Here is a 27,733-nt window from a genome sequence, read left to right as displayed (position 1 = left end):
CTGCCCTTAAGGGTTCTGGATTCTGACGGTCCCTGTTAGCTCAGCCGATTAATTTTGCTGAAGCTAGCAGGGCATGCAGCCCTACCCTGTCCTCCCAGGGCCCTGAGCTGATTCATACAGCATGGCTCTTTGATGCTGACGGTTTTTTGAAAACTGTGGCGCTCCCTATAGGGAAACATCCAGATATGAGGCAGGAAGCTCTGGGTTCCAGTTCTCCCCCTTTTTCAGTGCCTCATCACATGACCAAGTCACCCAAGCTCCCTGAATGTCAGTAAGTTGTTGGCAGAGCTAACGTGTATTCCATGTATGATCTGTCCCGGGCTGACCACGGGACAGAGTGCATCGTTCAGTTCATAGGGCAAATGTTACATCTCCCACCTACCTGAAGGAGCAGTCAGTCCAAGTCATTTTCCATGAGAGTTCCCTGCTTTATTTCCTTTACAGCACATGTTTTTATCAGAAACAGTATTGCAAGCTTATGTATGGTCTGCCTGCTAGAATGTTAGAAAGCTCCAGGGGAGCAAGGATCATGCACGCTGCCTACTCATAAGACCCCCTAACACACTGCAGGTACCTGATGAATGTTGCCAAATGACTGAATGAGCCAATGCTGAAATTTACTTTAATTCATCTCTCCACAGATTCCTAGAGATTATGAGACTAGTGCTGGGCTTGCATTCCTCAAATGGCCAGGACCAAATGGACAGATCTCTCCTACTGCTCTCCCTCCCATTGTGTAGAAGAGAATACCAGAATACAGTTTGATTTTTTAGGAGCTTTTATTATTTGAGTAATGTTAACATAACTTAAGAGACGGGAAATGACATCTGGAGATCCAGGTATGTGGCCCACTGCAATTGAGCACATTTTTTGGGTCTGTTTCTCTAAGGGGAGTCTCAAAACACCAGCTCAAAATATGACACATATGACACAAAATACGAACATGCACGAGCTTTGAAAAGTGCTCTGTATTCTTAATGATGTTCTAGAAGAGCACTGTCCAATAGAACTTTCTGTGATGATGAAAATATTCTACATCTGACCTGCTCAATAGGGTAACCACTGATCATGCCTGACTCTCAAGCACTTGAAATGTTGCCAGTGTGATTGGGGAGCTGCATTTTGAATGTTAATTAATTTAAATTTAAATCTTAAAAAGTTATACGTGGGTAGTAGCTGCCGTACGGAACAGTACAGCACTAGAATAATGCTGTGTCCTCCTGTTACACACACTCATGGTCTCTCCTACTCTCCCTTTATTGCACCTGTGACATCTTGCAATTTATATTTTGTTGTGTCATTATTTAATGTATTCCTCTGGACTCTAAGCTCCAAAAGAACAAATGTTTTGTCTACTTTACCATAACTGTGTCTCCAGTGCTTGGCATGGGACCTGGTACAGAGTAGGTACATCATAAATATTTTGTGAATGAATGAATGAATGAATGAATGAACGAACGACCGTGATTAATAAAAGGACATAGCTGCTCAGTCTGGTGCTGATAATGGTGGTAGTGATAAAAAGGGTTAAACCACAGGTCATTAAATGAAAACAGCTAAGTTAGTGCTTACAGGAACCATACACTCCCTGTGAGTAAACATACCAGTGTGTGTGTACAGGTGTGTGTGTGTGAAAGCATAATAATGTGTTTGCAAAGGTTTGCATTTTTGTAGTCGTGTTTAGACATGTATGCTCATGTGTTTGTGTGTCAGGATAATAAGGTGACTAAGACTAAGACACATGCAAATCACCCAGGAAGGCAGTTTCTAAGTCATTACTTTTTATTTTGAAAGATTCGTGAAACTCTTCACACCATGGTGAGAGTTCGTATGATTAATAAGAAGCAGCTTTTTCATGAAATGCTTGGAGGTGAACGAGTTCTCAGCCTGTGAGATCCGACCATCCCATTAACTTTGAAGTTTCTCTTAATTAATAGAAGAAAAAAAGGGAGAATGAAGAAAAGGAGGAACATGCTAAAAAACTTATGACAGTCATCCAAATGCGGGGAAAGAACAACCAATTCACTAACTCCACTTTTTCTATTTTACAACTTTCTACATCTCACTCTTGATTTTGGCCTTCCTGGCTGAAACAGCCTGGCAGTCCCCAGAGCCCCTGAGAAGAGCCCTGATTCTCCAAAAGACAGAGGAGGAGAAGCCCTGCAGGATGCGCTGACCACTTCCCAGAGAACTGACAGTCCATGCTCCCAAAAGTTTGAACCAACAGCCTAGTGTGAAAAGAAACTGCACTGAAAGGTAAAGGAGGAAATGGTGACGAACTGGGCTTATGTGAGAATGTCTATATTTTCATAACACAGCCCTAGAATCTTTCTCTCAGTGACAGCCTCAGGCAAACCACGTTCTGGTTGGTGGGTTCTGCAGGGACCTCTCCCATCACTGGGCCTCTAGTCCCAAAACCATCCTTGACAACATCGTGTGTCTGTTACTTCCCTTTGCCCACCTTCAGGCCACCTGGGGAAGCCCACAGGCAGCCAATACCCTGAAATGAAATGAACACAAAGTCTGACTCGGTGAGTATTAGTTTCAAACAGAATACTAGAGAGAAAAGTTGAAGCTGCAATGTGTGTTTAAGGCAGAGCCCAGCAGATCCATGTCCACCCATGTGCCAATAAGACAATGGGCAAAGCTACAAATGGCAAGAGAAAAATGGGACTATTAATGAGTGTGGAAAAGGCCTTAATAGTTAAGTTACAGCTAAGAATGTCATGTCTTGGGTTAGAATTTTCATTTTTAGCACCGTTAAAGTATTCACTTAAATCTATGTTAGCACCTTGTCCCCAGGCAGAACAACAAACCATCCAAACATTTTAAACATTGGGGGAAACAGGAAGGGGAGGGTTAAAGAGAGAGAATCCGGTACTGCGGAAGGAGTGGATTTAGATCACAAGATCCTTGTCGATATCCTCTGCAAAGCAAGAAAAGATCAGGGTTAAAAATAAGGCTGTGTCGATGATGACGCACTTCCCAAGGAGTTGGTGGACTCCCACCCATCCCCAGGGACAGGGGTCTAGGTGGCCGTCCAAGGTCACCCAGGAAGTCAGTGACGGAGGAACCTCGCTTTCTCTGTCTCTGGCCTTTCCCTGTCTCTTACACACGCTGCCAAGTTACACTTCCTGTTTCCTCTCTGTGTGCCTGCCAGTTCCCAAAATAGTGTTTAGCACAGGGTGAGTGCTAACGCCGGAGGAAGGGAAAGAGAGAGAGACAGTCGGACGGACAGAGAAGGATCAGGAAGATGCCCAACAAACCGGAGTCAAATAGGCAGACAGAGCAGAGACAGGCAGAGAGGACAGACAACAGACAGACCAAGAGAGCAGAGAGTGTGAGGATGACAAGCCAGAACCCTGGGAGCAGTGCTTCTGCCCATGCCCCTTGCTCCTTTGCTCAGACACTCACTCTGCTTGATGCCAAAGCAGCCGGCCCACTCATCCAGGGCGATATACTTGTCATTGTCCAGGTCACAGGTCTCGAAAAAGCGGGTGGTGCAGTGCTCCATGGGGATGAGGGGAGCGCGCAGTGGGGCCAGCTCGGTGTGGGAGAGGTACCTGCAGGGAAGAAGGCAGGAGAGGGCCTGAGGCATGGAAAAGCTCCACACCCAGCCTAGGGAGGCAACCGGGGAGTTAGCCTGCCCCAGAGCGTGGAGGAAAGGATATTTAAAGCAGGACAAAAAGCCAGAATCCCAGGTCTACCCCTAGCTCTGCCACTGACTGCTCTGAGACTCAGAGAACAGCAGTGCCCCATTTGGAACCTCAGTTTCTCCTTCCAGCAAAGAGGAGGAGTTAGCTGTAATCACTAACAGCCCTTCCAGTTCTACGGTTTCATGGGCTCAAAAACAAAGGTCTTTTTGGTGTGTTTGATTGTTTCCCAATTGGCTGAGAACTGGGGGCACAGAAACTTAAAATCAAAATTCAGCACTTCTGCTATGGGTAGATCAAAATCTGGCATAACACAACCCTGTATATTGTCTATGGACACACATTTATATAACTATAAATGCCTAGTAAAGCGTCTAAAAAGCCACACCAATCTGGTGACAGTGCGGCCGTCTGGGAAGGAATGTGGAAAGGGACTGGGATTGGCCGTGAGGGTTAATAGGAGCTCTAACCATCTTCATAGAGCTTTACTTGTGTATCCTGTAATGTCTGAGAGGGAGGTCCCTTGGATGTCTCCCACTGTCCTCCCTCCCTATTCTCCCTGCTGGCCTTAGACTCCAGAGCATGTGTATAATTTTTTTCTTTGTTCCCCAGAGCCCCCAACTACTTGTCCCTAAAACACTCTCCCCGCCAAGGATCTCCAGGGAACAATGTGACTCCAGTTGTCTTCTTAACCTCTAGACCTCCCAGCCCCACCCAGCTCACCAAAGAAATCACACAATGTTTGAACTGATAGGAACCTTCTCCTCCCCTTCATTGTACTGGTGGAAAACCGAGGCCCAGGGAGGGGCAGGGATGCAGGCAAGGTCACCTACAGCCCTGGGATGGGAGGAGGAAGAAGTGGGTCCCCTTGCCCAGGCTGGAGCCCTTTCCCAGATGTACAGTCCTTGCACCCCATCTGGAAGCCTCCCTCCAGGCCCTCTGTTGCAGTGGGATCCAGTTGCTTTGCCTGAGCTCCAGATGTTCCCCCTTGACTTTTCCCCTCCCTGCCACAATGAGTGACTCAGTTGGATCCCAGCCATGGCAAGAGCCTGGGAGAGAAGTGGCCGGGAGATTCCCAGAGCTCAGGAGACCCCAGCCTTCGGGATCACTGGCAGGGTTGGCGGACTCCAGGCACACGGGCTGGATAAAGAGCAAGGGGTGAAAATCCTAGAGAGGCAGTTCCCTGAGTGTGTAAGTAGGGGAGCCCTTCCTTTCTGCTGTGTGTGATGCTCTGCTTCCACAACCCAAGGACAAAGTGAAAACAACTCTGGGAAGGTGCAGGTGTGGCTTGCTCTATCTGAGGCTGAGCAGGAGCTCTCACTTCATCACCACAAGAAAAGTTCAGAAGGTAGTGACAGGGTTATGAACAGAGTATGAGTCCATAAGGGCAAGGACCATGCCAGCTCTGATTGCTGTTCAATCCCCTGCCTAGAATAGTGCAGGGCACAAAATGCACACTCAGTAAGCATTTGCTAACTGACCAGCTGCCTGCTTGTTCTGCAGTGCAGTTGCAAGTGCCTCATAACTCATTTGGACAAGGGACAAGAGTCCTCGAACTGGGGGCTCGCAAAATAGATGGGATTTTTTGGATAACTTCCAGGGTCAGTTGCGCCCTGTTGGGGCTGGGCCTTAGGAGAGGGCTTAGACAGTACCAGGTGGCTGCACTGCCTCTGGATGTTCTGCTGAAGGACAGGAAGCATATGGCTGACACCACCTTGTCCCCTGCCACCCCTTGGAGCCTGGTACTCCTTCCTAACTCACACTCCTTCATTATCCAGATATCCACGCCTAGTACTTGCAGGATTATGGAGCTATTTTGAGCTCCTACTGACTTTCACCTCAGCATGAGAGTGTCTTATTGGTTTCTTTCTCCCAAGTCCACATCTTTTCTCCCGATGCCTCATCTTTCTGCTCCAATCCCCAGGCAAACTGTGGATGCCAGGGCTAGAAGCAGCATAGGCTGCTGAGAGGCTTTCTGGCCCTAGCTAGCGCACCTGCCAGCCTGGAGTCATGGCTCTGTCCACTCTAGGGTCTGGGGTCTTACCCATCAATGGGGTGCTGGTCCAGCTGGCCGAACTGCCAGTGCACAGGAAAGATGTACATGTTGTAGTTCTTCTCAAAGTCCCGGGCCAGCAGCTCCACGGGGTGGTCTCCTGCCTCCAGGCGCTTCTCATTCTCATGGATCTTCTTCACCTGAGGGAGTAGAGACCGTGTGTGACAAGAGGTCCACGGAGATTGTCTGGGCCAGTCGGGCCCTCCCACCCCTGCCAGAAGGCCAGAGCAGGCAGAGACTAACTAGACCAAAGCTCACAATGAGGGGAAGGAGGTGTCATAGATGGGTACCAGCATCTCATTCACAAAAACAGAAGCCTGGGGTGATCTCAAAGAATTCACCGTATAGCTACCCACATCAAAATCACCTGGAGAAGTTCAGGCACACTGGCTCACGCCAGTAATCCCAGCACTTTGGGAGGCTGAGGCAGGCAGATCACCTGAGGTCAGTAGTTTTGAGACCAGCCTGGCCAACATAGTGAAACTCCGTCTCTACTAAAAATACAAAAATTAGCCGGGCGTGGTGGCGTGCCTGTAGTCGCAGCTACTCGGGAGGCTGAGGCAGGAAAATCACTTGAACCTGGGAGGTGGAGGTTGCAGCGAGCCGAGATCACACCACTGCACTCCAGCCTTGCAACAGAGTGAGACTTTGCCTCAAAAAAATAAAATAAACATAAATCACCTAGGGAGTATTTAGAATGCAGCTTCTTAGGCCTGGCTTTTTAGAGACACTGTTTCAGTGGCCTGAGGTGGGACCAAGGAATCTGCATTTTATCAGCATCCTGGGGTACGTAATATGCTCTTTAAAGTTTAAGATCCACAGACTCCAAAGGAAAAAGGAACAGGGCTATTTGTGTCTCTTTTGTTTAATGCTAAGTTAAGCAAAGGGAGCAGGTCTCTGCTGCAGGACTTCTCAGCGATCTAAGATGTTAATGTGCACCACCAGCCTCCAAAGGCGGGAAGAGAAGTACGTATCCTGGTGCTCGGGGGTGAATGCACGCTCCAGAGCAGGATGCCACCCTGCAGTTGGGGGCCCAGTTCTAGGAATGGGACTGGATCTTCGCCAGCACAGGGCCAGCAGGGCCAGAGTCACCACTTACCCGCAGCTTCTGCTTCTCAGTCAGGAGGTTGTTGTCTTCATCCCTCTCATACAGGGTGACCAGGACGTTCTTGAGCCAGTCCCGCATGCGCAGGGGGAATTCGGTCAGCTCAGAGTCCAGGCAAGGGGGGATGTCTAGGTTCCAAACACAGGGGTGGTCAGCACAGACCCTGACTCTCCCTGCCGAGAGCCAAGCAGTTGCCTGGGCTGTGCTCCCCACCCCAGGGCCCCTACACACACCACCTGCATTGGTGGCCTTGGCACAGTGGCTCAACCTTTCTGGGCCACAGTTTCTTCACAGGACAAACAGCATAGGAGATTATGTATGGGAAGAATGCTCTAAAAATGCATTGTGCAAAGGCATGGCTGCTGCTTTCTCAGCCTGATCTCCTCAGATCAGGGAAACGGATGGCTCCTGATGGCTCCTGCACCTTACTGGGTGCTGGGCTTTGGGTGTGATTCTAGCTGAGACGGCTTATGTTGTTCATGTCAACCATTGGCAGGTGTTTGAAGCCGGGAGGCTGAGGGATCACATCTATCCACCGGCCCAGCTTGGCAGGGAGTGGGGAGTAGAGGAATCAGGGATGTGTAACCACCAGAATCTTCTTAGAAATGATTCCAACCTGGTCTTTGGAACTTAGAATCACAAATGTCGGACCCGAAGATTTCATCCAAGTCCACACTTTTCTTTTTCTTTTCTTTTCTTTTTTTTTGAGACAGCGTCTCACTCTGTTGCCCAGGCTGGAGTGCAGTGGCACAATCACAGCTCACTGCAGCCTCGGCCTCCTGGGCTCAACCAATCCTCCCTCCTCAGTCTCCTGAGTAGCTGGGACTAGAGGCATGTGCCACCATACTCAGCTAATTTTTTTTTTTGAGACGGAGTCTGGCTCTGTTGCCCAGGTTGAAGTGCAGCGGCACGATCTCAGCTCACTGCAAGCTCCGCCTCCCGGGTTCACGCCATTCTCCTGTCTCAGCCTCTCGAGTAGCTGGGACTATAGGTGTCCGCCATCATGCCCAGCTAATTTTTTTGTATTTCACCGTGTTAGCCAGGATGGTCTCGATCTCCTGACCTCGTGATCTGCCCGCCTCAGCCTCCCAAAGTGCTGGGATTACAGGCGTGAGCCACTGCGCCTGACCCAAGTTCACACTTTGTACTGGACTTGTTAGAGGTCAGCATGGAGAGAAGGGACTTGCTCAAGGCCACATTGTCAGAGTCCCATCCAGCAGCCAGGGCAGTGTGGTCGCCTGGGGGCTTAGGGTCTGCTCTTCCCTCATCACTGGACCGTGGAAAGTCCCCTCTGTGAGGCTACCTTCATTATTAGCTGGGGGCTAGGAGAGAACATCTGGTGACAAAAACCTTAGGAGTTGGAGTGAGTGGGCAACATGCCTCAGGGAAAGCAAAGTCACTTCGTAAAAGCTCCTTAAGACAGGCACTCTAGTCTCACTGCTCAGGGACTTCCTACCCACGCTTCTTCCCCCAACCCTGCTTCTCTACTCTGTACCTTCTCAATTTCATACCTGGGGCCCCATGAGGAGAACTTTGTTTCCCCTACGTACTTTTCTGCACCCTGTGCACCTGAGGTGGGTGAGTGGCTGTCCTCATTGCCATCGGGCCAGAATATACAAGACCCACAGTGTGGATGTTGCCTTGGAGTGGGAGCAGGTGTGGTCTTGGAGGTCTCCCATGACAGGGAGGATGCTGAACAAGGGACTTGGCTCCACTGAGTCTGTAGCTGGGGTCACTAACCAAAGATCAGACCGCACCCTGGCATCCTTCCCCAGACAACGGGCTCCCAGGTTTCTGGAAGAGGGTGCTTATCCTCTCTCTTCAGAGGGCAGATAGGAATGTAATGGAGTAAAAGGATGATGATATGACAGTACCGAGTAACAGGGCCCAAAGCAAACTGACAGGCATAACCCTGATTTTAAAGCATTCAAATTCAGATATTTTCAAAATATTTTGTAGGCCCAGGTCAAACATCATTTTTGCTTTATAGCGTTGAAGCAAGAAAGATGCAAGTTAGCCTTAGAGAAGAACTTCTTCCTCGTTAGAGAAATGAAACGCGGTTGTCTCCGATGCTAGTGAGAGACTCCAGAAACCCTCCCTGATGCTGACCTTCCATAGTCGCTCAGTCCTTCCCCAGAAAGTACCCTGACCTCAGAGTTGAGAGGAGCCGACTCATAGACGATTACCTCAGTTTATAAACGGGGATGCTGAGACTCAGAAAGGGAAAGAGATTTGCCCAAGATCACCCAGCATGGGGGTGGCAGAGCCAGCATCAGTGCCAGCTCAGAGCTCTCTCCCCAAGACAGGAGTCTGGAAGGGCCCAAGGACACTCACATTTGCAAGGCCCGATGTAGTCCAGGTGGAGCTTGTGGCCCTTCTTGGTGCCCTCCAGGGTGCACTTTGTGGCAAAGAAGTGGCAGGAAGAGTCGAAGGTCTTGTTGTCATTGCTGCACACCTGTTGGCAAAGCACAGAGCACCCCCTCCTTCATTCCCACAGCCCTTAGCTGATACCACTATCCTTGTGCATTTCAGAGATGGGAACAGCGAGGGTTAAGCAAGGAATGTCATTAGCCCGAGGCCATACAGTGGGTTGTGGTAGGGCTGGGACACAAATCCACTCTTTGGGTTCCCAGGTCAATGCTCAGCCCAGGCTGAGAGCCATCGATGGTCTTTGAGCAGAGGCATGACTGAGTCAGGTCTAAGACACAGGGGGAAAAAAATCCTGGAAGATATTTGAAGAGAAAGTTAAAGATGGGAATGGGAGAGAAACAAGAGTGTTCAAAGAAGAGTTAACATACCAGGCCTGGAACTGTTACCCTTAGAAAGGCCTGCTTGTAAGGTCAGCCTGTGGCTGGTGTCTGGGAACTTAGCCGGGAAACAGTTCCCTGCACTGTCGTAAATATTTCCCTAACTGATAAGAGTGGCTCACTGTGCCTGGACTGTTTGTACAAACAATCTGGTTCATGCTGAACATCTGCTTTCCTTCTGGAAGTATGAAATTCTGGTGCATGCTAGGCAAAGGGTACCTATGTGACCAGCCTCCAATTAAAACTTTGGGTGCTGAGTCTCTAATGAGCTTCCCTGGACAGAAACATCACTCATATGTGGTTGCATCTTTGTAGCTGGGGTAAGAATGCACTCTGATGACCCCTCATGGGAGTAAGTCAGTCTTCACCCAGATTCCTCCAGACTCTGCCTGTGTCTTTTTCCCTTACGATCCAGCTGTATATCCTGAATATGTTGCTGTACTAAACCTTAGCTGTGAGTACAACTGTATGCTAGCCACTGGTGTCCTAGTCAATCTCTGAACATAGGGGTGGCCAAGTAGAGATGTTGAGGGCTGGACGAGGGCAGTGGCCATAAGTAGCTGTGTTAGGAGGAGGGGAGCCTGTGTTGAACATCCTGTCTGTACTTGCTTAGTATAGCTTATATGTCACTGCAGAGGGAGAACTGATGGGCACTGGTGACTGGGCATTGGGAGTGGGGAAGGGTGAGGAGGAGGAAAATGTTAACAATGATATTAAAATGTGGAGCCCAGAGGCTATGTAGTCTCTGGAGAAACTGAAGAGGGAGAAGCCAGATGCGAGGCTGTAGGAACAATGCTGGCCCCAGATTTGCTGCCATGAGAGAGACTGCCACTTGCATGATGGTGGGCAGGAGCAGGCACTCAAAAAATATTTACTTGGATGGCTGGCTGGCTGGCTGGCTGGATGGATGGATGGATGGAGGGATGGATGGATGGATGGAGGGAGGGATGGGTCCTATTGGAGAGAAGGGACATATTTGAGAAATAATTTAAAAATAAGTAGCATTTATTGGATACTTGTTATGTACCAAGCATTTTCTGATACATCTCCACAACACTTCTATGAGTTAAGGACTATTTTTATCCTCTCTTTGGACGTGAGAAAACTGAGACCTGAAAAGGTTCGGCAACTGAGCTGAAATCTCACAGTTAACAAGTGATGGAGATGAGGTTTGAAGTCAGCCTTCGGTTTGGCCCCAGAACCCGTATTTTTGGACCTGATTCTTTGCTGATGCTCTTATACTCTTAGCTCTAGAGTCTGGCATAGGACTTGGAACCTGTTGGTGCTGTTAAAGTCTTGCTGGTTGCTGGAAAGATCCAGTGCCAGGCAGAGCACTCTGACTCATCCCCTCTTTCCTGCTGGGACTAGGTCTAGTAAGGGGACTTCTGAGACTGGCGCTGCCCCCATAGAACCACCAAGCCGACAATTTCCTGAGCAGACATCCTGTATTCCGAAGTGCCCAATCCCTACCCCCGCCCCTGTCTCTCAGCCCTCACCTTCTCAAACTCGCCAATGGGGGCCGGGCAGCTGGTGGGGTCCTGGCACACACACATGGGGGTGTTGTTCTCATCCAGCTCGCACACCTTGCCGTGTTTGCAGTGGTGGTTCTGGCAGGGGTCTGTAGGGCAGAAAAACAAGGGAATCAGCATCACCTGGACTAGCACATCTACCCCCATCCTACCTGGACAGATCTCAGGGCTGACAGTCCTTGGCTGTGGCCCCTACTCTGGGCTTTGGGCAGCCCTGAGTCCTGCCTGCTCTTACACTGAGCCTTGCAGTCAGCATTTAGCGGAGCAGCTGGTTCAGCTGGGGATTAGAGGTTTAGCTCGGGATAGAGGCCAGGCCCTTTTGGGGGGCTGGAGGCTCAGTCTGGGACCCAAAAACACTAGATGCCATATGACTTTCCCGAAGATTGAAGCAACCATTGTGTTCCTGGGTCTCCACTGAACAATCACAGTGAGGCTTTTCTGGATTCCAGAATAGGCTTTCTAGAATGGCTTAGAAAGTCAGCTGTTGACACTGAGCCAGGGAGCGGTGAGGCCCAACAAAACAGACTTAAGCAGCTGTAAAGGACAAGGGAGAAAAGCCCCAAGGTCCACGCTAGACAATAGAGCCTGGTAAACACCGGATGAGGTGGGCGTGGAGGCGGGAAGGAACATGACTCAGTAGACGTCCCTCTGTTCCAACAGAAACCCTGTGCCCAGCTAGATCGAATACCATTAACTATCCCCTCAGGATGAGAGCTTAATGTGGCCTTTACCTAGCGATGCTTTATTTTGGGTGTTTTAATAATCCTTTAGTGGATGCCTACTCAGCTTGTCTGTAAACCTTCTGACAGCCCTGGGATGAGGTTCTGCTGTCTTCATCAGCCCTATATGAGAGATGAGAAACTGAGGCTCCGCGATGCTAAGCAAGCTGGCGTGGAGAAACCTAGGTTCAAAACTTGGTTGGACTGCTTCCAAAGTCCATGCTTTTAACCCCTTGGGTACAAATGCCTTGCACCTAGGGCTGCAGCCAGAGCCCCTAGGTCATTTCTCTCCCAGGGCACTAACGCACGGATAGCATGGTATGGTTTATGTCAGATTGCATTTCCTCAGGACCTCGTTTCCTTGGGTTGTGTGAAATAGAATGAGCTTATGAGTGTGCAAGTTCCTGATCTCTTCTCTCAGATCTATTCCTCTGTGGGGCACGGGCTGAGACAGAAGCAATGGGGGATTTTGGCGACCTGATGTGATCAGCAACCTCCGTGGGACTGGGAAACTCAGCTTTGGACTCAGGGCAAAGAGCTATGAGGGGAAAAGTCCATTTTCAGCTGGAGAACTCTCCTTCCTACCACACACATGCATGGCCTGGAAACCGATCTTGCCCAGATCCCAGGGGACTGAGTGCCACAGTTCCCCGGTTATTAAGTCAAAGCCGTGTTTCCTCCATAGCCACTGAGGACCCCACCCTGCATTTCTGCTGGAAGGAGCCTCATGTAGGCTGTCCTCATGCCCCAGACCCAGGCAGCCAAGGGCAGCTTGGATGTGCCAAGTCACAGGGAAGGGACGTACTTTCAGCTACCACCTCCTCTTCGGTTTCCTCTGGACCGTCATCAAATTCTCCTACTTCCACCTGGACAGGATTAGCTCCCACAGATACCTGGAATTGAGAGAGAAGAATGGGTAAAATGGTCCCCACTCCCATCCCAGACCCATAAGGGTAGCTGAAGGGTTCCAGGTCACAGAAAGCACAAATGCAGGGTTAGGAATCCAGATTTAATCTATAGGCCTGTTGTGTTTCGCAGTATGCCTGGGATTCTGTTGAGCTGCCTTAGAGGCCACCAGGGGTGTTAGGGAAAGAGAGCGTGAAAGGAAAATATATCTTGGACCCCAAAATCAGTAAGCTAAGGGGAAAAGTCAAGTTGGGAACTGCACAGGACAAACCCGCCTCCTATTCTATGCAGTCGTCCCTCTGAGGCTCACCTGAGACAAATGCTTATCTGATTGCTTCCTCTCCCCTATTGTTTATGTAAAAATGCAGATTCACTGAGCCAGATCAAATTGTGTATTCAAGGGAAGGCTGATCAAGGACTCAAAAGAATGCAACCATTTGTCTCTTATCTTCTTCTAACCTGGAAGCTCGTACTTCTCAAGTTGTCTTGCCTTAGTGAACTGAACCAATGTACAACTTAGACATATTGATTGATGTCTCATGTCTCCCTAAAATGTATAGAAGCAAACCGTACTCCCAACTACCTTGGGCACATGTCTCAGAACTTCCTGGGGCTGTGTCATGGGCTCATCCTTAACCTTGGCAAAATAAACTTTCTAAATTGACTGAGACCTATGTTCACAAGAGGGTGTCAAGCCTCCACCCCTGCCAGTCACACCCAAGCATCTCCCCTTTCCTCTGTGTGTGTGTGTGTGGTTTTTATTTTTTTATTTTTTATTTTTTAAGACTGAGTCTTGCACTGTCACCCAGGCTAGAGTACAGTGGCGAGATCTTGGCTCACTGCAACCTCTGCCTCCCGGGTTCAAGCGATTCTCCTACCTCAGCCTCCTGAGTAGCTGGGATTACAGGCACACGCCACCACACCAGCTATTTTTTTTGTATTTTTAGTAGAGATGGGGTTTCACCATGTTGGCCAGGCTGGTCTCGAACTCCTGACCTTGTGATTCGCCTGCCTCGGCCTCCCAAAGTGCTGAGATTATAGGCGTGAGCCACAGCACCTGCCCTCCTCTGTTTTATGTTTGGGGAAACTGTGGGTAAACATGGAAGAACAGTTGTTCCACAGCTTAAAAAACAAAAAGTTTAAGGTCTTGGCCCCCAAACGTAGGGTTCCGTTGAAGGTTTGGGAAGCATTCAGGAGTGTGTCAGGATGTGGGGGATACTCAGGGTTTGCATCGATGCTATGCGTGTACACGGAGATGAACGCCCCACTCTAGCACTGAGACCCACAGCACCCGCCCTAATTTCTCAGGGCACAGAAACAGGTAGAGAGGGGCTAAGGGGCTGTGGTCACTGCCCACATACCTCGGTCACCTCTGCCACAGTTTCTTCCACCACCTCTGTCTCATCAGGCAGGGCTTCTTGCTGCTGTTGGAAAGAGAAAGTAGGGTTCAGAGGGGTCAGGAATGAGGCCAGCTTCACCTCCAAAGTGCCTGTGGCCTGAGATACAGGCTAGAGGGGCTTGGAGAGCAGCTCACTGGAGATCCCCAAAGTTGTGTCTCACGGACTGCCATGGGTGAGGGACAGGACAAAGAAGGAGCCAATCATGTGAGCACCGTGGAACACTCAAGCAGCTCTCATTTTATGTATTTTATATCCAAGGTGTCTACCTAAGATTTAGCTTGGAAAAGTATTTCTGCTGCTTTGATTCTTATAAAGTCTGAAAATCACTGATCCAGATCAATTCCCTCACTTTACAGATAGGAAAACTGACATCCAGAGGGGATGACACTGTGAATTTTAACAGATGTCATCATCTTCCTCACAGTCTGATATTATTATTATTATTAGGCAATGTTTCTTGCCATTTCAACTTGGAGTAGGAGAAAGCAAGAAAACACACAACTTTGAGGCCCCTAGGTGGCTGGGGCTGCTTCAAAACTTAAAGCCAACTTTGAGAAACTTTTGCCTCCATCTACCAGCCTGATCAAGATTGCCAAAGTCTGCCATCACTCCCACTTCTTAGTGAAGAAAAGATGAGGGGATCACAGGTTGAAAGAAATTGCACTTTTTGCCTGCGCTGCTTCTTCCTCCTCTCCCGGTGAAGGCTTCCAGATGGGCTGTGGATAACTACTCCTGTCCTCTGCATGTAATGCTTGGAGAAGCTGTCAATCAACAGGCCCCACCCTTCCCTGGCCAAGATGTTGCCTCAGGACCCAAGCTCAGCCAGACTGGCTCTCATTTTTTGAATTTTTAAAAATCTTCTTGGCACATTCTCTCAAGATGTGAAAATTGCTGGAGTCGATTCATTCAGAAAGCAACATCTCAGAGACTGTTCTTAACTCCCAAAGCCTAGATTTGCCCTTTTCCAGTCCTCCCAAGGCCTTTAATATTATAATCTACCTCTGTATCTTCCCCTCCTCCACCAATTTAGTTAGATTGAACGGTTGCTTACAACCAAACAACCCTCGCTGTTTCAGAAGCCAACACGTTCCTCTCTCTATAGCTTGAATCTCTTCTAACAATCCCCCACATCCCGTCTCCTGCCTGCTTGAATTCCTCATATGACAAAGAGGTCATTTCCTTCTAAAGCAATCCTAGTTCATTGCTGGGAGGCTCTGACTACTAAGAAGTTTAGCTAACATTACATGGAACTCTCTATTCTCTGAAGCATCACCCAATGGTCCTCATCCCAGTTTTTCTCCTGAGCTTATTAACTTAAGAAAAACAAATCTTAAAAAAAAAAAAAAAAAAAAAGACAACTAACTTGAAATGGGGAAGTCCCTGTTCCCTTTCAGCATCCAGGGCTGGCAGGCTCAGAACCCCTGGAGCTGGTGGTAGGAATGAAAACAAGAAGATATGATATTTAGGTACTTACAGGGGCTGCCAAGGCCCTCCCGGCCAGGCAAAGGAGAAAGAAGATCCAGGCCCTCATGGTGCTGGGAACCCTATGGGGAGGAGAGATTGAGAGTTCAGTGAGGGTGAGACTTCCTGATTGAGATTTCTGAATTCCTGATATGTGCAAGATAATGTTAGATGGTACAAGTTAAATGGTAGTGAAAAACATGAGAGGAAGTTGGTTCCATTTAATATTCTTTCAATTCTGCTTATATGAAAAGAAAGTCTCAGTTTGGTGCTAAGATATCTTGAACTCCTCCTTTATACTCATCTATCTCCTTTTTTAACAGAGAGAACAGGCCTCCAGCTCAGAGCTTCCACAGGAAATTATATCCAGCTGGAACTGAATAAAGTTGTTGTTTTTGGTTTTTTTTATGTGTTTGTTTTTACAGTTTCCTTCTATTTATGACAAAGGTACACAGAGTTTTCCATTTATGGTAATGATATAAAATCTGCTTTCATAATACATTTATTAAAGTTTTAAAAAAGTGATTCAACTAAGGTGATGGGCTAATTAGCTAAGTTTGGGCAATGCCAAACCAGACCATCTTCAAGGTCCCTTCAATCCCTGATATTCTAAAATTATTTTTTTCCCTAAACCCAATCTCTCCTCCTCCTTCTCTGTTGCCTCCTCCCCCTCCTTCCTACTCCCTCTGCAATGGGAGAAGTTAATAGGCAGCAAGTTCTTGCCAGTTTGAGACAATGAGATCCACATACTAAAACAAAGAACAATAGCCTTGGAATGTAACCCATGGAAACTTGAGGGTAGCCACATTTTTCTCCATTCTACCCAGAAGGGACAGCAGTTCTTTAGTCCTGTAAGGAAACCATCCAGATGCTTCCATGTGTTGCAGAGGGGATGTGTTGAGATCTTGAAAATACCCCTGTTCTGGTAACTGTTAAGGCCTCATTCTCTAAATGGCAAGCTCTAGACTCTAATACTCCCATGACTATAAGTGATGTTGGAGCAGCATCTCCTCTGAGGATTCAAAACCAAAATGCCATTCCTAACATCTCTGTGGTGGAGACACTTCATTTCTTGTGCTAACTAAATGGCTTTTCATTTTTAAGTGACTTTAGAAAGTTCTTTCTTTTACTGATCTAAATCTGCCTCCCTCAAACCTTCTGATCTGTCTACCCTGCCTCCCCTGCAGCCACAAAGAACAAACTTGCTCTTTCTACCCACACATAGTCTTCCAGTCAGGAGCAACAATGGCCATGTCTTCCATCTTTTTTCTCCCAAAACCTCCCTGTCAGGCTCATCATCCCTTAATTCTTCCAAGACTTCTCAACTGACCAAATGGTGGTGGGAGGTAACCTGGCATCATGGAGAAAAACACTCAGCTTGAAATTAAATGCCAGGAGTTCTTGTTCTACCACAATAGTATCTTGATGTACCGGTTAAGTCTTTTGGTCTCTCTAGACCTTGGTTCCCCCATCTATCAATTGAAAGGGGTAGACTACGTGAACTTTGAAGTGGCAGCCTCGGTCCTTAAAAGGCTCTTAAAACACCCCAAGAACATTCTGGTCTTGACACATATCATCTCCTCTGGGATCATTTGGCTTCACTTGTACTATAGCATTTGGGAAGCAGAAACAGGCAGAGGAAGGGCCGACTTCATAATGGTCCTTTCTTGGAATTAAAGAGACACAAAACCTCACCCCCTATTGCATGGAGTGAATGAAATAAAACTAACAGAAATTTAAAGGACCTGGGGGTTTGGTATTGCTTTACAATGACCCCAACTCCCAGAGGAGTCTAGTCTTCCCTTTGGAGGCAGCTTGTGGAATGTTCCTCCCCTCACACAGTTGTTCACTTGTTCCCCAGGCTTAAGTGGAAAAATCTCCCTTCTTGCTTCCCCCTTTGGAAGACGCAACATAAATAACTCCTGCATGTGGCTCAGGACAAATGGAACAGAAAAGAAAACATCAAGGAAGGACTTTCTGAGACAGTTTGAAGTCGAAGGATCAAAGTGAAATGGCAGCTAAAACAAAACAAAACAAAGTCACCCTGTCTGAGTTACAATGACAGGGAAGTCATGTTATTGAAGAAATAGCCCAGCTAGGACTGGAAATGTAGTAAACTTCAGATTAGAAAGACAGGAAGACAGACATTTCCCTGAGTCTGTGTCCTGCACATGAGCAGTGTAACCACGCTTCCCTGTGACCAGGGGAAGGTTTCGCTGGGCAGCTCTTCCGTCTATCCTGCCTCCCCATCTTCCTGAATTCCTTTTCCAGCTGCACACTCACCCTCCCTTGCCACCCTCATCCCTGCTGTTGCAGCCAGAAGAGAAAAATAACTCTAAGTCTTACAGTGTTGCTTCATAGTTTCTAAAGCACTGTCACATAACAGTCTCCTAGAGCCTTCTGACAATGCTGGGAAGGAGGCAGACAGTCATGGAAGGGTTCTTAGTCCCACAGTCCTAATGGGGAGTCTGAGGTTGAGAGGGAGGAAGCACTTGTCCAAAGTCATGCAACATTCAGGCCCTCTCCAAATAGGCAAGCGTTCTCGCTCATGGAGTTGGGGTGAGCCTGATAGGAATTATGCTCAGACAGGTGGGAGTGGGGGAGAAATACAGAGAGACTGTTAAGAACAGAATGCAAAATCTTGGAATACTCCCTCAAAGTTTTGGAAGAAAACTGTAAAAACAAACACAAAATTTGGGTCCTGCCCAGTACCCAGTGCTACACCACCAGTCCCAGAGCGCTTTTCCCCCAGATGATGAGATGGGAGGGAAGGGAAGCGGCTGAACTATTCCAGATGCACAGCCATACTCCCTGCTTCCCACAGGATACCTCTCTGAGGCTCTCTAAACCACCACTGACCAAAGAGGCCTGCATCCATCCTGCAAAGCTAATGGAGTATAACAGTCACCCCAGCAAGGTCAGAGCACAGTGTCGAACCCCAGTATTCAGAACTTACCAGCTGTGATCCTTTGCCAATCAAACCTAGGTGTAGTGTGCCTGGTGAAAATTTAAATTCCCTTCATATAAATGACCAATATTAAATGAAAACACCCTCCTTTGTATTTCTTTAGTCTGTGATGATGCATACATTTATCATTTTCAGGGTGTTTTCATAATCCAGCATCCCACTGGGGACTCAAGCCACATCTTTCTGCCCAATAGTACAGATGAGAAGACCAAGGCCTAGAGGAAAGGAGAAACCTGCCAACAGCCGGTAGCAGTGAGTGAGTGGCAGGACTAGGGTGAGGACCCATGCAACCCTACCCCACCACTGGCATGTCTCTACCTCTGCACACTATTTCCCTTGGCAGTTACCCACTCCCAGGTGGTCACCTGAATGGGGCTCCGTTGGGTCTTGAACTGGCCTGAGTTCCTGGGAAGGAAAATGCCCAGGGCCAGGGGAGGAAGAGGAGGCATATTTCCCTTGGCTTGGTAGCCATCAAATGCAGACAGTCTTAGCCCCCTCCCGGCCGCCACTCACTGCCTCCTGTTTCGTACATAGAGTCCCTTCCTTTTGCCTTTATTTGCTCTGGAGACTGCTGAAAATCCATCCTTGGCTGCCAGCAGGACCTGAAGCTGAGGTCACTTCTCTCTCTGGAAAGACTCCGAGGATGGAAAAGTACAGCCAGCCCCCAGGTTTGTCCCTGAAAACATAAAGGGCCTCCTTTGGGCTCTCCTTGGATGCTAAAAAGCCACTGAACGTTAGAATAGGGGGGATACCTCAGAATCATAGAATCATGCACTGTGGGTCTCAGAATGATAGACTCTTAGAATGTGAAGCAAAGAAACTGAGTTGCCATCTTTAAATCTTATTTGGGTGGAAAGAACTTATGGAGTAATGCAACCCAACAGGACTTCCCAAGATGATGAATATATTCTATATCTACACGGTCCACTATGGTAGCTACTGGTTACAAGTGATTATTGAATGCTTGAAATGTTGCCAGCACAAATGAAGAACTGAGTTTTAAATTGTATTTCATTTTAACCAATTTTTTTATTTTAAAATTTTATACAAAAGGACTGAGGACAGTCCTAAAAATCTTACTTAACCCAGACCTTGTTGAAATACTGCAATAGAGAATAGTGGAAAACATCTTTTTTTTTTTTTTTTTTTTTTTTTTTTTTTTTTGAGACAGGGTCTCCCTCTGTCACGCAGACTGGAGTGCAGTTGGCGCAGTCTCAGCTCATTGCAACCTCTGCCTCCCAGGCTCAAGCGATTCTCCCACTTCAGCCTCTTGAGTAGCTGAGACCAGAGGCACATGTGACTATACCCAGCTAATTTTTCTATTTTTTTGATAGAGATGGGGTTTCACTATGTTGCCCAGGCTGGGCTCAAACTCCTGACCTCAAGCGATCTGCCCGCCTCAGCCTCCCAAAGAGGTGGGATTACAGGCATGAGCCACCATGCCCATCTATTTCAATCAACTTAAATATAAAGTGGCTAGTGGCTACCATGGTAGACAGAGTGGTAATAAACTATGAGGCAGTACAGCATAAAGGTAAGCTCATGGGCTCTGGAGTCTATATAGGTTCAAATCCTGGCTCTGCCACTTAGCAATTGTATGACCTTTAGAAATCAACTTTACCTCTTGGGGCCTCAATTTGTTCCCCAATGTGTAAAATGGAAACAACAACATACCAATCTTGAAAGGCTCATGGGTGATTTACACAAGAGAATCCAAATAAAGAGGTAAGCAATGTCATCGCTGGGAAAAACATCTTAAAGTCCGAGGATCCCAGAATCTCCATCCCCCGAAAGAGTTCAGTGCAAAATTCCAGTGCTTTATAAGCCCAGGGAGAAAGGGGTGTTTGGGTGGAACAAAGGACATATTGCCCCTGTTGGTCTGCGTAAGTCCAGCCTCCAGAGGATACAGTGACGAAGACCAGGCCCAGGGCTGGCCTCTTACTCGGGCAGCTGATACCAGCCAAGCATCTCACTCTCACTATTTGGCTTGGAAACAAGGGCTTCAAAAACACATGTTGCTGGTAAACAAGCCCAAAGTGAGGAAAACAAGTCTAGAGGCTAATAAAGGAAGCCAGGAGCCAGGCCCTCCAGGGAGTTGGGACTCAGAAGGAGCTTGGGCTCTGCTGACGTGGGGACCAAGCCAGGCAGACCAGAAAGGTGGCCACATGCAGCTACAATGGCGCTCCTGCTCACACCCCTGGGAACAGACATAGCAGCTCAGAGGTGGCCTCATGACGTGGAAGTCAGGAGAGCTGAGAGCAAGTCAGCATGTCTCCCAGCTAACTGTGCGAACTTAGGGGAGTCTCTGCCCTCCAGAACTAACACCCCCAGCTTGTCTGTTTGAGGTCAGTGATCAAAATTATGTAAGCCAGAAAATCCTTTATTTCAATGAAATCTTCTTCAGAGTCCGATATTTCAAACAGCTGAAATCTTTTAGCATGTATTGAAACATATGAATGACTATTATCTATTTAATCAGTAAGTGTGAAATTAAAAAACAAGAGCAGGCTGGGCGCGGTGGCTCACGCCTGTAATCCCAGCACTTTGGGAGGCCGAGGCGGGTGGATCACCTGAGGTCAGGAGTTCGAGACCAGCCTGGCCAACATGATAAAACCCCATCTCTACTAAAAATACAAAAAAATTAGCCGGGCGTGGTGGCAGGCACCTGTAATCCCAGCTATTCGGGAGGTTGAAGCAGGAGAATCACTTGAACCCGGGAGGTGGAAGTTCCAGTGAGCCAAGACTGCGCCATTGGCCACTGTACTCCATACTTTCACAACAAAAGTGAAACTCCCTCTCAAAAAAATCCACAAAAAAGAAAAGCAGCTAAAAATGGAGTGGAACTGAGGACTGGGAGTCCTACACACAGGGACATTCCCTAAGATACCTTGGAATATCTGTAGTTTCTCCTAGGAACACAGTGTGGAACCCTTGGGCAAGGTGGTCCCTTAGGTTCTTTTCAGCTCTGATTTTCTGGAACAACTTAGGCAGAAGCTTTTTAGAGCATTACCTCTCTCCACTTGCCCCTTGACTCCCTGCTTCCACTTCTATTTCCTGTGGGAAGAGAAGAAGCTAAAGGAAACTTTTAAGGTGTGGCAGCTAAAACTTAGGACTGGAGAGCTTCTGGGGCAGCTCAGAGATGCTCCAGAGTTTGGGGCCAGAATCAGCCTGAGATTCCATAAAGACATCTGAGATGCCACGTTTCACTGTGGCTAGCAGAGGCTGGGGTGGAGCTTCGGGCTTCCTCCTTGGCTCCCTCTAGGGGACCACTATTGCATCGTGGTGACCACAAATGAAAGGGGGAGAAATAACGTCAAAGTATCCAGGCTGTTGCATCTGGAAAGGCCTCTGAGATCCCAAAGATAGCAAATATGTGGCATATGTGGCAAACACGTGGCCTCCACCTACCTCTCCTGCACATGTGGCAGACATTACTAATCAATCGTCTGACCTCTTCCCCTAAAGCCTAGAGAGGCATCAGAATCCTGAACACAGTTCTTCTGACAGCCACTATCGATGGATTAGTGATGTTGTCAGGCCACATGAAACCTCTGTGTGATGTCTCTTATTGTAGAGATAGAGAAATTGAGGCTTAGAGAAGGAAAATACCTCACTGGAGGTCACACGGCAAGCTGGTGTCTGAGCCAAACTTCCAGATTGTCAAAAACATCCAGATGTTTACTTTGCTTTGCTTTTTTAATCTGATAGGTCTGAAATCCTAATGCCATGACTAACACAAGATGACCCAGGGGGATCCCCAAATGAGAGAAGTTAATACCAAGTTTCTAAAAGAAACCAGCTCTGAAAACAATTGTTGTCTATGTTCATGTTTTCCTTGCAGACAACAACCTCTTAGCTTGATGGGTGAGAGCAGAGATGATTTCCTGTCTAAGCTGCCAGCTGAGGAGAGGCTGTTTTTCTAAATAATTCTGTCAAGTCACTCCTTGCTGGCCCCGGCCTTGCAGAGTCCAGCTGTCCCTGGGTTCAGGATTGGGGTTGGGAGGGAGGGAAGGAGAGAGGGAGGTATCAGGTTCTGTGCTATAGAAACAAGGTCCTCAGGGTTGCTGAAAGCTCAAGGCCAGTTTTCTCTTCTTTCATTTGAGACTGACATTTGGGAGGGAGCCAGCTAGAAGCAAGCAGTCAGCCGCCTAGAGGCACATCGCGCAGGGCCTTTGGGCCTAATGACAAAGCCATGTGGGCTGGAATAGGCACTGCAGGCCAGCCAAGGGGAGAGACAAAGTGCTGCTCACCACTTAGTATCTACAGGACTTGTGTGCATGACTGTGTTTCCAAACTGAACAAATGGGGATTGGGGGAAGGCAAGGTGAACATCTAAATGGTCCAAACACCTGGAAGTTTGGCTCAGACTCCAGCTTGCTATATGACCACCAGTGAATTATTTTCTCTTCCTGAGCCTCAGTTTTTCTCTCTCTGAGACACAGAGTGATATATGTAGGTGATACATGTAGGTTACACTTCTGTCTCATTGTCATGATCCATATTATGTTTGACTGTGCACATCCATCCATCCATGTGTGACTACAAGTGGTGGTGTGTGTTTGTACACCTGATGGCATGTCTGTGTAAGTTACATAGAGCCTGACTGAGCATCTGTGTGTTTCAGCCTGTAATAGGCGAGGATCAGAATTTTCACATTCATTAAGATATATTCCTGGAACTTGTTTGTAAATCAGTGTCATCCAGGAAGAAGTATGTGAGTGAATGACTTTCTGTGTCTGCTCCTGTAATGAGGCACTTATTTTTAGCTGAGCCAGTGGGTGCCTGTTGATGAAATCACTGTTTATGCTCTTCAGCCCTATGGGTTTGTACCTGTCCCTGTTTATCTCTGCATATTTATCTACCTACCTAAATGACTTCAAAAGCCAAATATTCTACTGTTAACCTCACATTCTCAGCCTTTTCCTTTCCTTCACCATTCTTTCTTATTTATAGCTTGTTTTCAGCAAGGAAAGCTGTTCTCATGAATAGCAAACCCCAGTCACACTATTGGTTGACAAATCTCTACAGATGGATAAGGATTACAGCATGATGGTTATGTAACCCAAGATCCCCTAGCCCATCCTTTCTTGTTTTCTTTTCAACTGGGGGTGTAGTAAGGGGGTGTTAGAAATGCAGGCCAACTATTCCTTCAAATAAACACTGTATCTGGGATTTAGGTTTACAGGACTTTAGAGTTAGAAGGGTGCCTGGGAGATCATCTAGCTTAGAATCTCTATTTAACAGATTGGGAAACTGCAGCCTCAAGAGAGGAAATGTCTTTCCTGATGTCAGGCACTGTGAGTCAGAACACACTTTTTCTTTTTTTTTTGTACCCTTGGCCAATGCTTTTCCTACATAGAGGGCACAACAGTCTTGGGAAATACACAAGAAGGTCCCCAAATCAAAATGAAGGTAAACAATATTATGATTTTAAACTTTTTCCTGTCAGCACTTCTAGTAAAGGGAAGTTCTACATGAACCCCAAGATAATGGAGCTGCCAGGGAAAAAAAAGAAAAAAAAAAAGCTGAGAATGATTTCACCAGGTCTTTGGATGCCATTAATCCATCAGTTCTGAAACCCTTTGCATTATGAGGGAACGCCACAATTTGTGCTTCCCTGGGCATTATCCCATTTCTTCCACACACTATCTACCCTCTAGAGGTGGCTGCTGTTACTGTTCTTTAACTGTAGAGGGAATGGGGCCCAGAAAGAAGTATTAGTTCAAGGCCAAATGGTACCTTCAGGGCACAGCCAGAGCTAAAACCCAAGTCTTCAGACACCCTTGCAAGGAGATTATCACGGCCCAAGGCTTCCCCGGAATCCTGAGAGATCACAAGGGCAGGGCCTAAAATTTGCTGCGGTCCTTGAATTTGGGGGTGGGGTACGTTCAGACTGATGTTCTTGGAGGGTTCTGAGCGTCCCCTCCCAGCCAGCAGGCAGAGACCCTGAAAAAAAGGTTACCGTGGCAACTCGCATTCCTGGGAGAGTGAGTCAGGCAGAGAAGAGCCTTCTGGTGGGTGGGACTTGGAGAAAGTTTCAAAAGTTGATTCCTTCTCCAGGCAACCCCCTTCTTCCCCTCCCTCCCCCTCTTTGCTCTAGGCTTTGTCGATGTGGCAGCTGATAGCTGCAAGTTAACTCTCTCTTTCCTCAACCACTCCCTTTTTAAAAGGGAAATACACATGTTTGTTACCAGTCCTCACTCCATCCCCACGTCATGCCCTCTAATCCATTTGAGAATATCTTAAAGCTGAAAGTTGTGAGCACCCATATTCATTCTCTCTCTCTCTCTGTCTCTCTCTGTCTCTCTCTCTCTCTCTCTCTCTGTCACACACACACACACACACACACACACACACACACACATACACACACACAGTGCATACAATTTTTAGGGGCTTACAGATGGCTTGAGGCCCATTCAAAGACCACTCCATAGACCCTGGTTAAGAAATCTTCCTTTGAATATTTTAGAGGACACAAAGCACCTCAAAGAGCCTTCAGTTTCAGCCTTCTTTCTTTACAGATGGGGAAGCTAAATCCAGGTGAAACACTTACCTAAGATCACACATAAAATGCATGCCTGAAGCCTGTGTCCTACGTCTGCTTTGCTTCTCACTAAACCACCAGCACTTGGGGCATACAGAAATTTAACTCTAAAGCATTACTAGCGAAAACATTTTCTCTAATGAAAAAAATGCTGTCCTTTCCTGAGGAAAATGCATGCCTCTCTGTTCCCTTTTGGGCAGACTGGGATTCCTGGAACACATAACTCAACCCAGCGCCCCCTTGCCCTTGGAGTCCTTGGAGTCCCTTTCCCTAAAGAAGTCCACATGACAGCCAGTTCGTGGAGCCAGTGGCAGTGAAGAAAGGTAGTGAGTTTGTCTGACGAAGACCTGACACCCTGACAGGCTGGACACCAGCCTTGGGTGGAGTACGGAAGGGGACCCTGGAAATCTCTCCCTCTTCCCTTCCCCCTTTCCCCCTTCTGAGAACATCTCCCCCCAGCACACTCCACCTCCCACTACACCCACGTCTTGCTTGACGATATCTGATATCTGGGTTCTTCAGATCTAGATAAACTAAGGGCTACTGCCTGTGTTTACCATCCCAGGGAACTCAGGACAGGAGCAACACCTAGCAGAATTTCAGGCAGAATGGCACTGGAGTTTGTGTATGTGGGGGGACGGAAGGTGGTGTTTGGGAGTGAGGAGAATCAGAGGAAAACAGAAGGCTTCCCAGAGGTGGTGATTAATGGTGAAGCCTCCCCCTTTGCCTTTCGGAGATCAAATGATTGTTCGTGCAAAGTCCCTTTTGGAAAACCGAGCCCCTGACCAACATCCAAGTCTAGGAGGTTTCTTCTCCTGGAATAAGGAACAGGAGGACAGACTCCAGTTGCTGGCCAGGTCCCTGTGGCAGCTGTGATGGGATCAGATTCCCAGGAAAGGAGGAAGCTGCCACATTTGCAAAGGGAGCAAAGAGGACAGGCAGGCAGCCTCCGAAACCAGAGAGACAGACACAGGGAGAAACAGAGAGTGAGAAATGCTCCCCTGAAGACATAGTGAGATTATTTTCTGTAAACCTATAAGGGAAGACAAAGTTACACAGTGAGTCCACCTTCTGAAAAGCAACAGGCAGACAGGACCGAGGACCATGATCTTAAGGGGAACCGTGATGGAGCCGGGAGGAGAGGTGCATCCTCAGCAGAGCTTCCCTCCCTTGCACACGAGCTGACGGCGTGAACTAGGGTGTCGGGGTTGGTGCAACTATAGAAGGGAAAGGCTGGGCGGGGGTCACATACCTCAGTGGCAGGCAGGCAGGTAGCAGGCAGAGCGCGCTCTCCGGGCAGTCTGAAGGTCTGCAGGAATGTGGAGGGGTTTAGAGACAGGCAACAGGAAACCACTCAGAGCTCTGGGCTGGGTCTATCTCCCCTCCACCCCGCGGTCCCTCCTCCTCCTGTCTCCTCCTTCCCCCAACCTCCTCCTTCTCCCACAGCCAAAGCTGTCTCTGTCTTTCATTTCTTTCCTCCTCTTTTTGCGGTGGGCTGTCCTGACCAAATGCCCCAACCCTGCCTGCCTCATCTGTTCCGGGGCTGCTGCCTAAACCGACTCACAGAGTGCCAGGGCTAGACAGGCCTGGAGGGATCACCCAGAACAGCCTCTTTCTTGTTCAGAGGGCAAGTGAGGCCTGGAGAGTGCAAGGAGTTACCCAATGGCCCCCAGGGGCAGAACCAGGCGCAAGTGTCTTGATCTTCTAACCAGTGAGCTTTACAGGAGTACTCCCTAATATTAGGCAATGCTGAGAAGGGCGAAGCAATTCAAGGGGCTTGTATTTGCCACAAAGGCAAGGCCAGGACTTGCCACTGTACAGACAAGACAAGCTGCTACTAGTGGTATCATCCTCGATGATTTGGAACTGGTCTTAAAAAAAAAAAATCCCACTCAAACTCCATTTGTACCACTGATAGGCACGTAAGGGATTAGACATCTAACTGGTGGACCTGTGCCACCAATATTGAACAGATAAGGTAACTGATGATATTGATGATAATCAGAAGAGTAACAATAGCCAAGGTTTACTGAGGACTTAATAATCTTCCCAGCAACCCCTTATCTTAGACATTGTAATTATGACCATTTTAATAATAAGGAAACGTAGAGGCTAAGTAACTTGCCTATGATCACCTGGCAAAAAGTGGTACGAGCGGGCTGATTCTACGTTTCAACTTGGGTCACTCCTGTTGTATAGGAACTGCTCAGTGAAACAGGTCTTGGCTGAATATTGATTTTGTGCCTAACACTCTGGGAGGTATGCGAATTAATACCTGGCCTTGTCCTCAAAAAGTTTTGTGGTTTCTGGTTTTGTTTTGTTTTTTTGAGACAGAGTCTCACTCTGTCACCCAGGCTGAAGTGCGGTGGCATGATCTCGGCTCACTGCAACCTCTGCCTCCCGGGTTCAAGCAATCCTCATGCCTCAGCCTCCAGAGTAGCTGGGATTACAGGTGCACATGCCACCATACCCAGCTAATTTATTGTATTTTTAGTAGCAATGGGGTTTCATCATGTTGCCCAGGCTGGTCTCGAACTCCTGAGCTCAGGCAATCCAAATGCCTTGGCCTCCCAAAGTGCTAGGAT

The 27,733-nt window shown here is 47.9% G+C and overlaps 1 protein-coding gene across 3 annotated transcripts; it reads right to left on the bottom strand.

Annotated features, from left to right (window-relative positions):
- Positions 1–1,760: 1,760 nt before the first annotated feature.
- Positions 1,761–26,770, bottom strand: SPARC (secreted protein acidic and cysteine rich). Of its 3 annotated transcripts, XM_050793687.1 has the most exons (11): positions 26,713–26,770; positions 26,401–26,457; positions 15,647–15,716; positions 14,134–14,196; positions 12,672–12,759; positions 11,115–11,236; positions 9,146–9,266; positions 6,806–6,939; positions 5,698–5,846; positions 3,415–3,563; positions 1,761–2,926 (listed from the first exon to the last, which is right to left on the bottom strand). In XM_050793687.1, the coding sequence occupies exons 3-11, from the start codon at positions 15,701–15,703 to the stop codon at positions 2,898–2,900; spliced, it is 912 nt and encodes a 303-aa protein (XP_050649644.1). In that variant the 5' UTR covers positions 15,704–15,716; positions 26,401–26,457; positions 26,713–26,770; the 3' UTR covers positions 1,761–2,897. The 3 variants fall into 3 exon arrangements, with proteins under 3 accessions (XP_050649644.1, XP_050649643.1, XP_050649645.1); XM_050793686.1 differs by lacking the exon at positions 26,713–26,770 and having other exon boundaries at positions 26,401–26,696; XM_050793688.1 differs by lacking the exons at positions 26,401–26,457; positions 26,713–26,770 and adding an exon at positions 21,612–21,630.
- Positions 26,771–27,733: the final 963 nt, after the last annotated feature.

This window comes from Macaca thibetana, chromosome 6 (genome assembly GCF_024542745.1).
Source record: "Macaca thibetana thibetana isolate TM-01 chromosome 6, ASM2454274v1, whole genome shotgun sequence".
In the NCBI taxonomy this organism is placed as follows: Eukaryota; Metazoa; Chordata; class Mammalia; order Primates; family Cercopithecidae; genus Macaca; species Macaca thibetana.
Note: the sequence above shows the minus strand (reverse complement) of the source record. Positions and strands in the feature narration are given on the sequence as shown.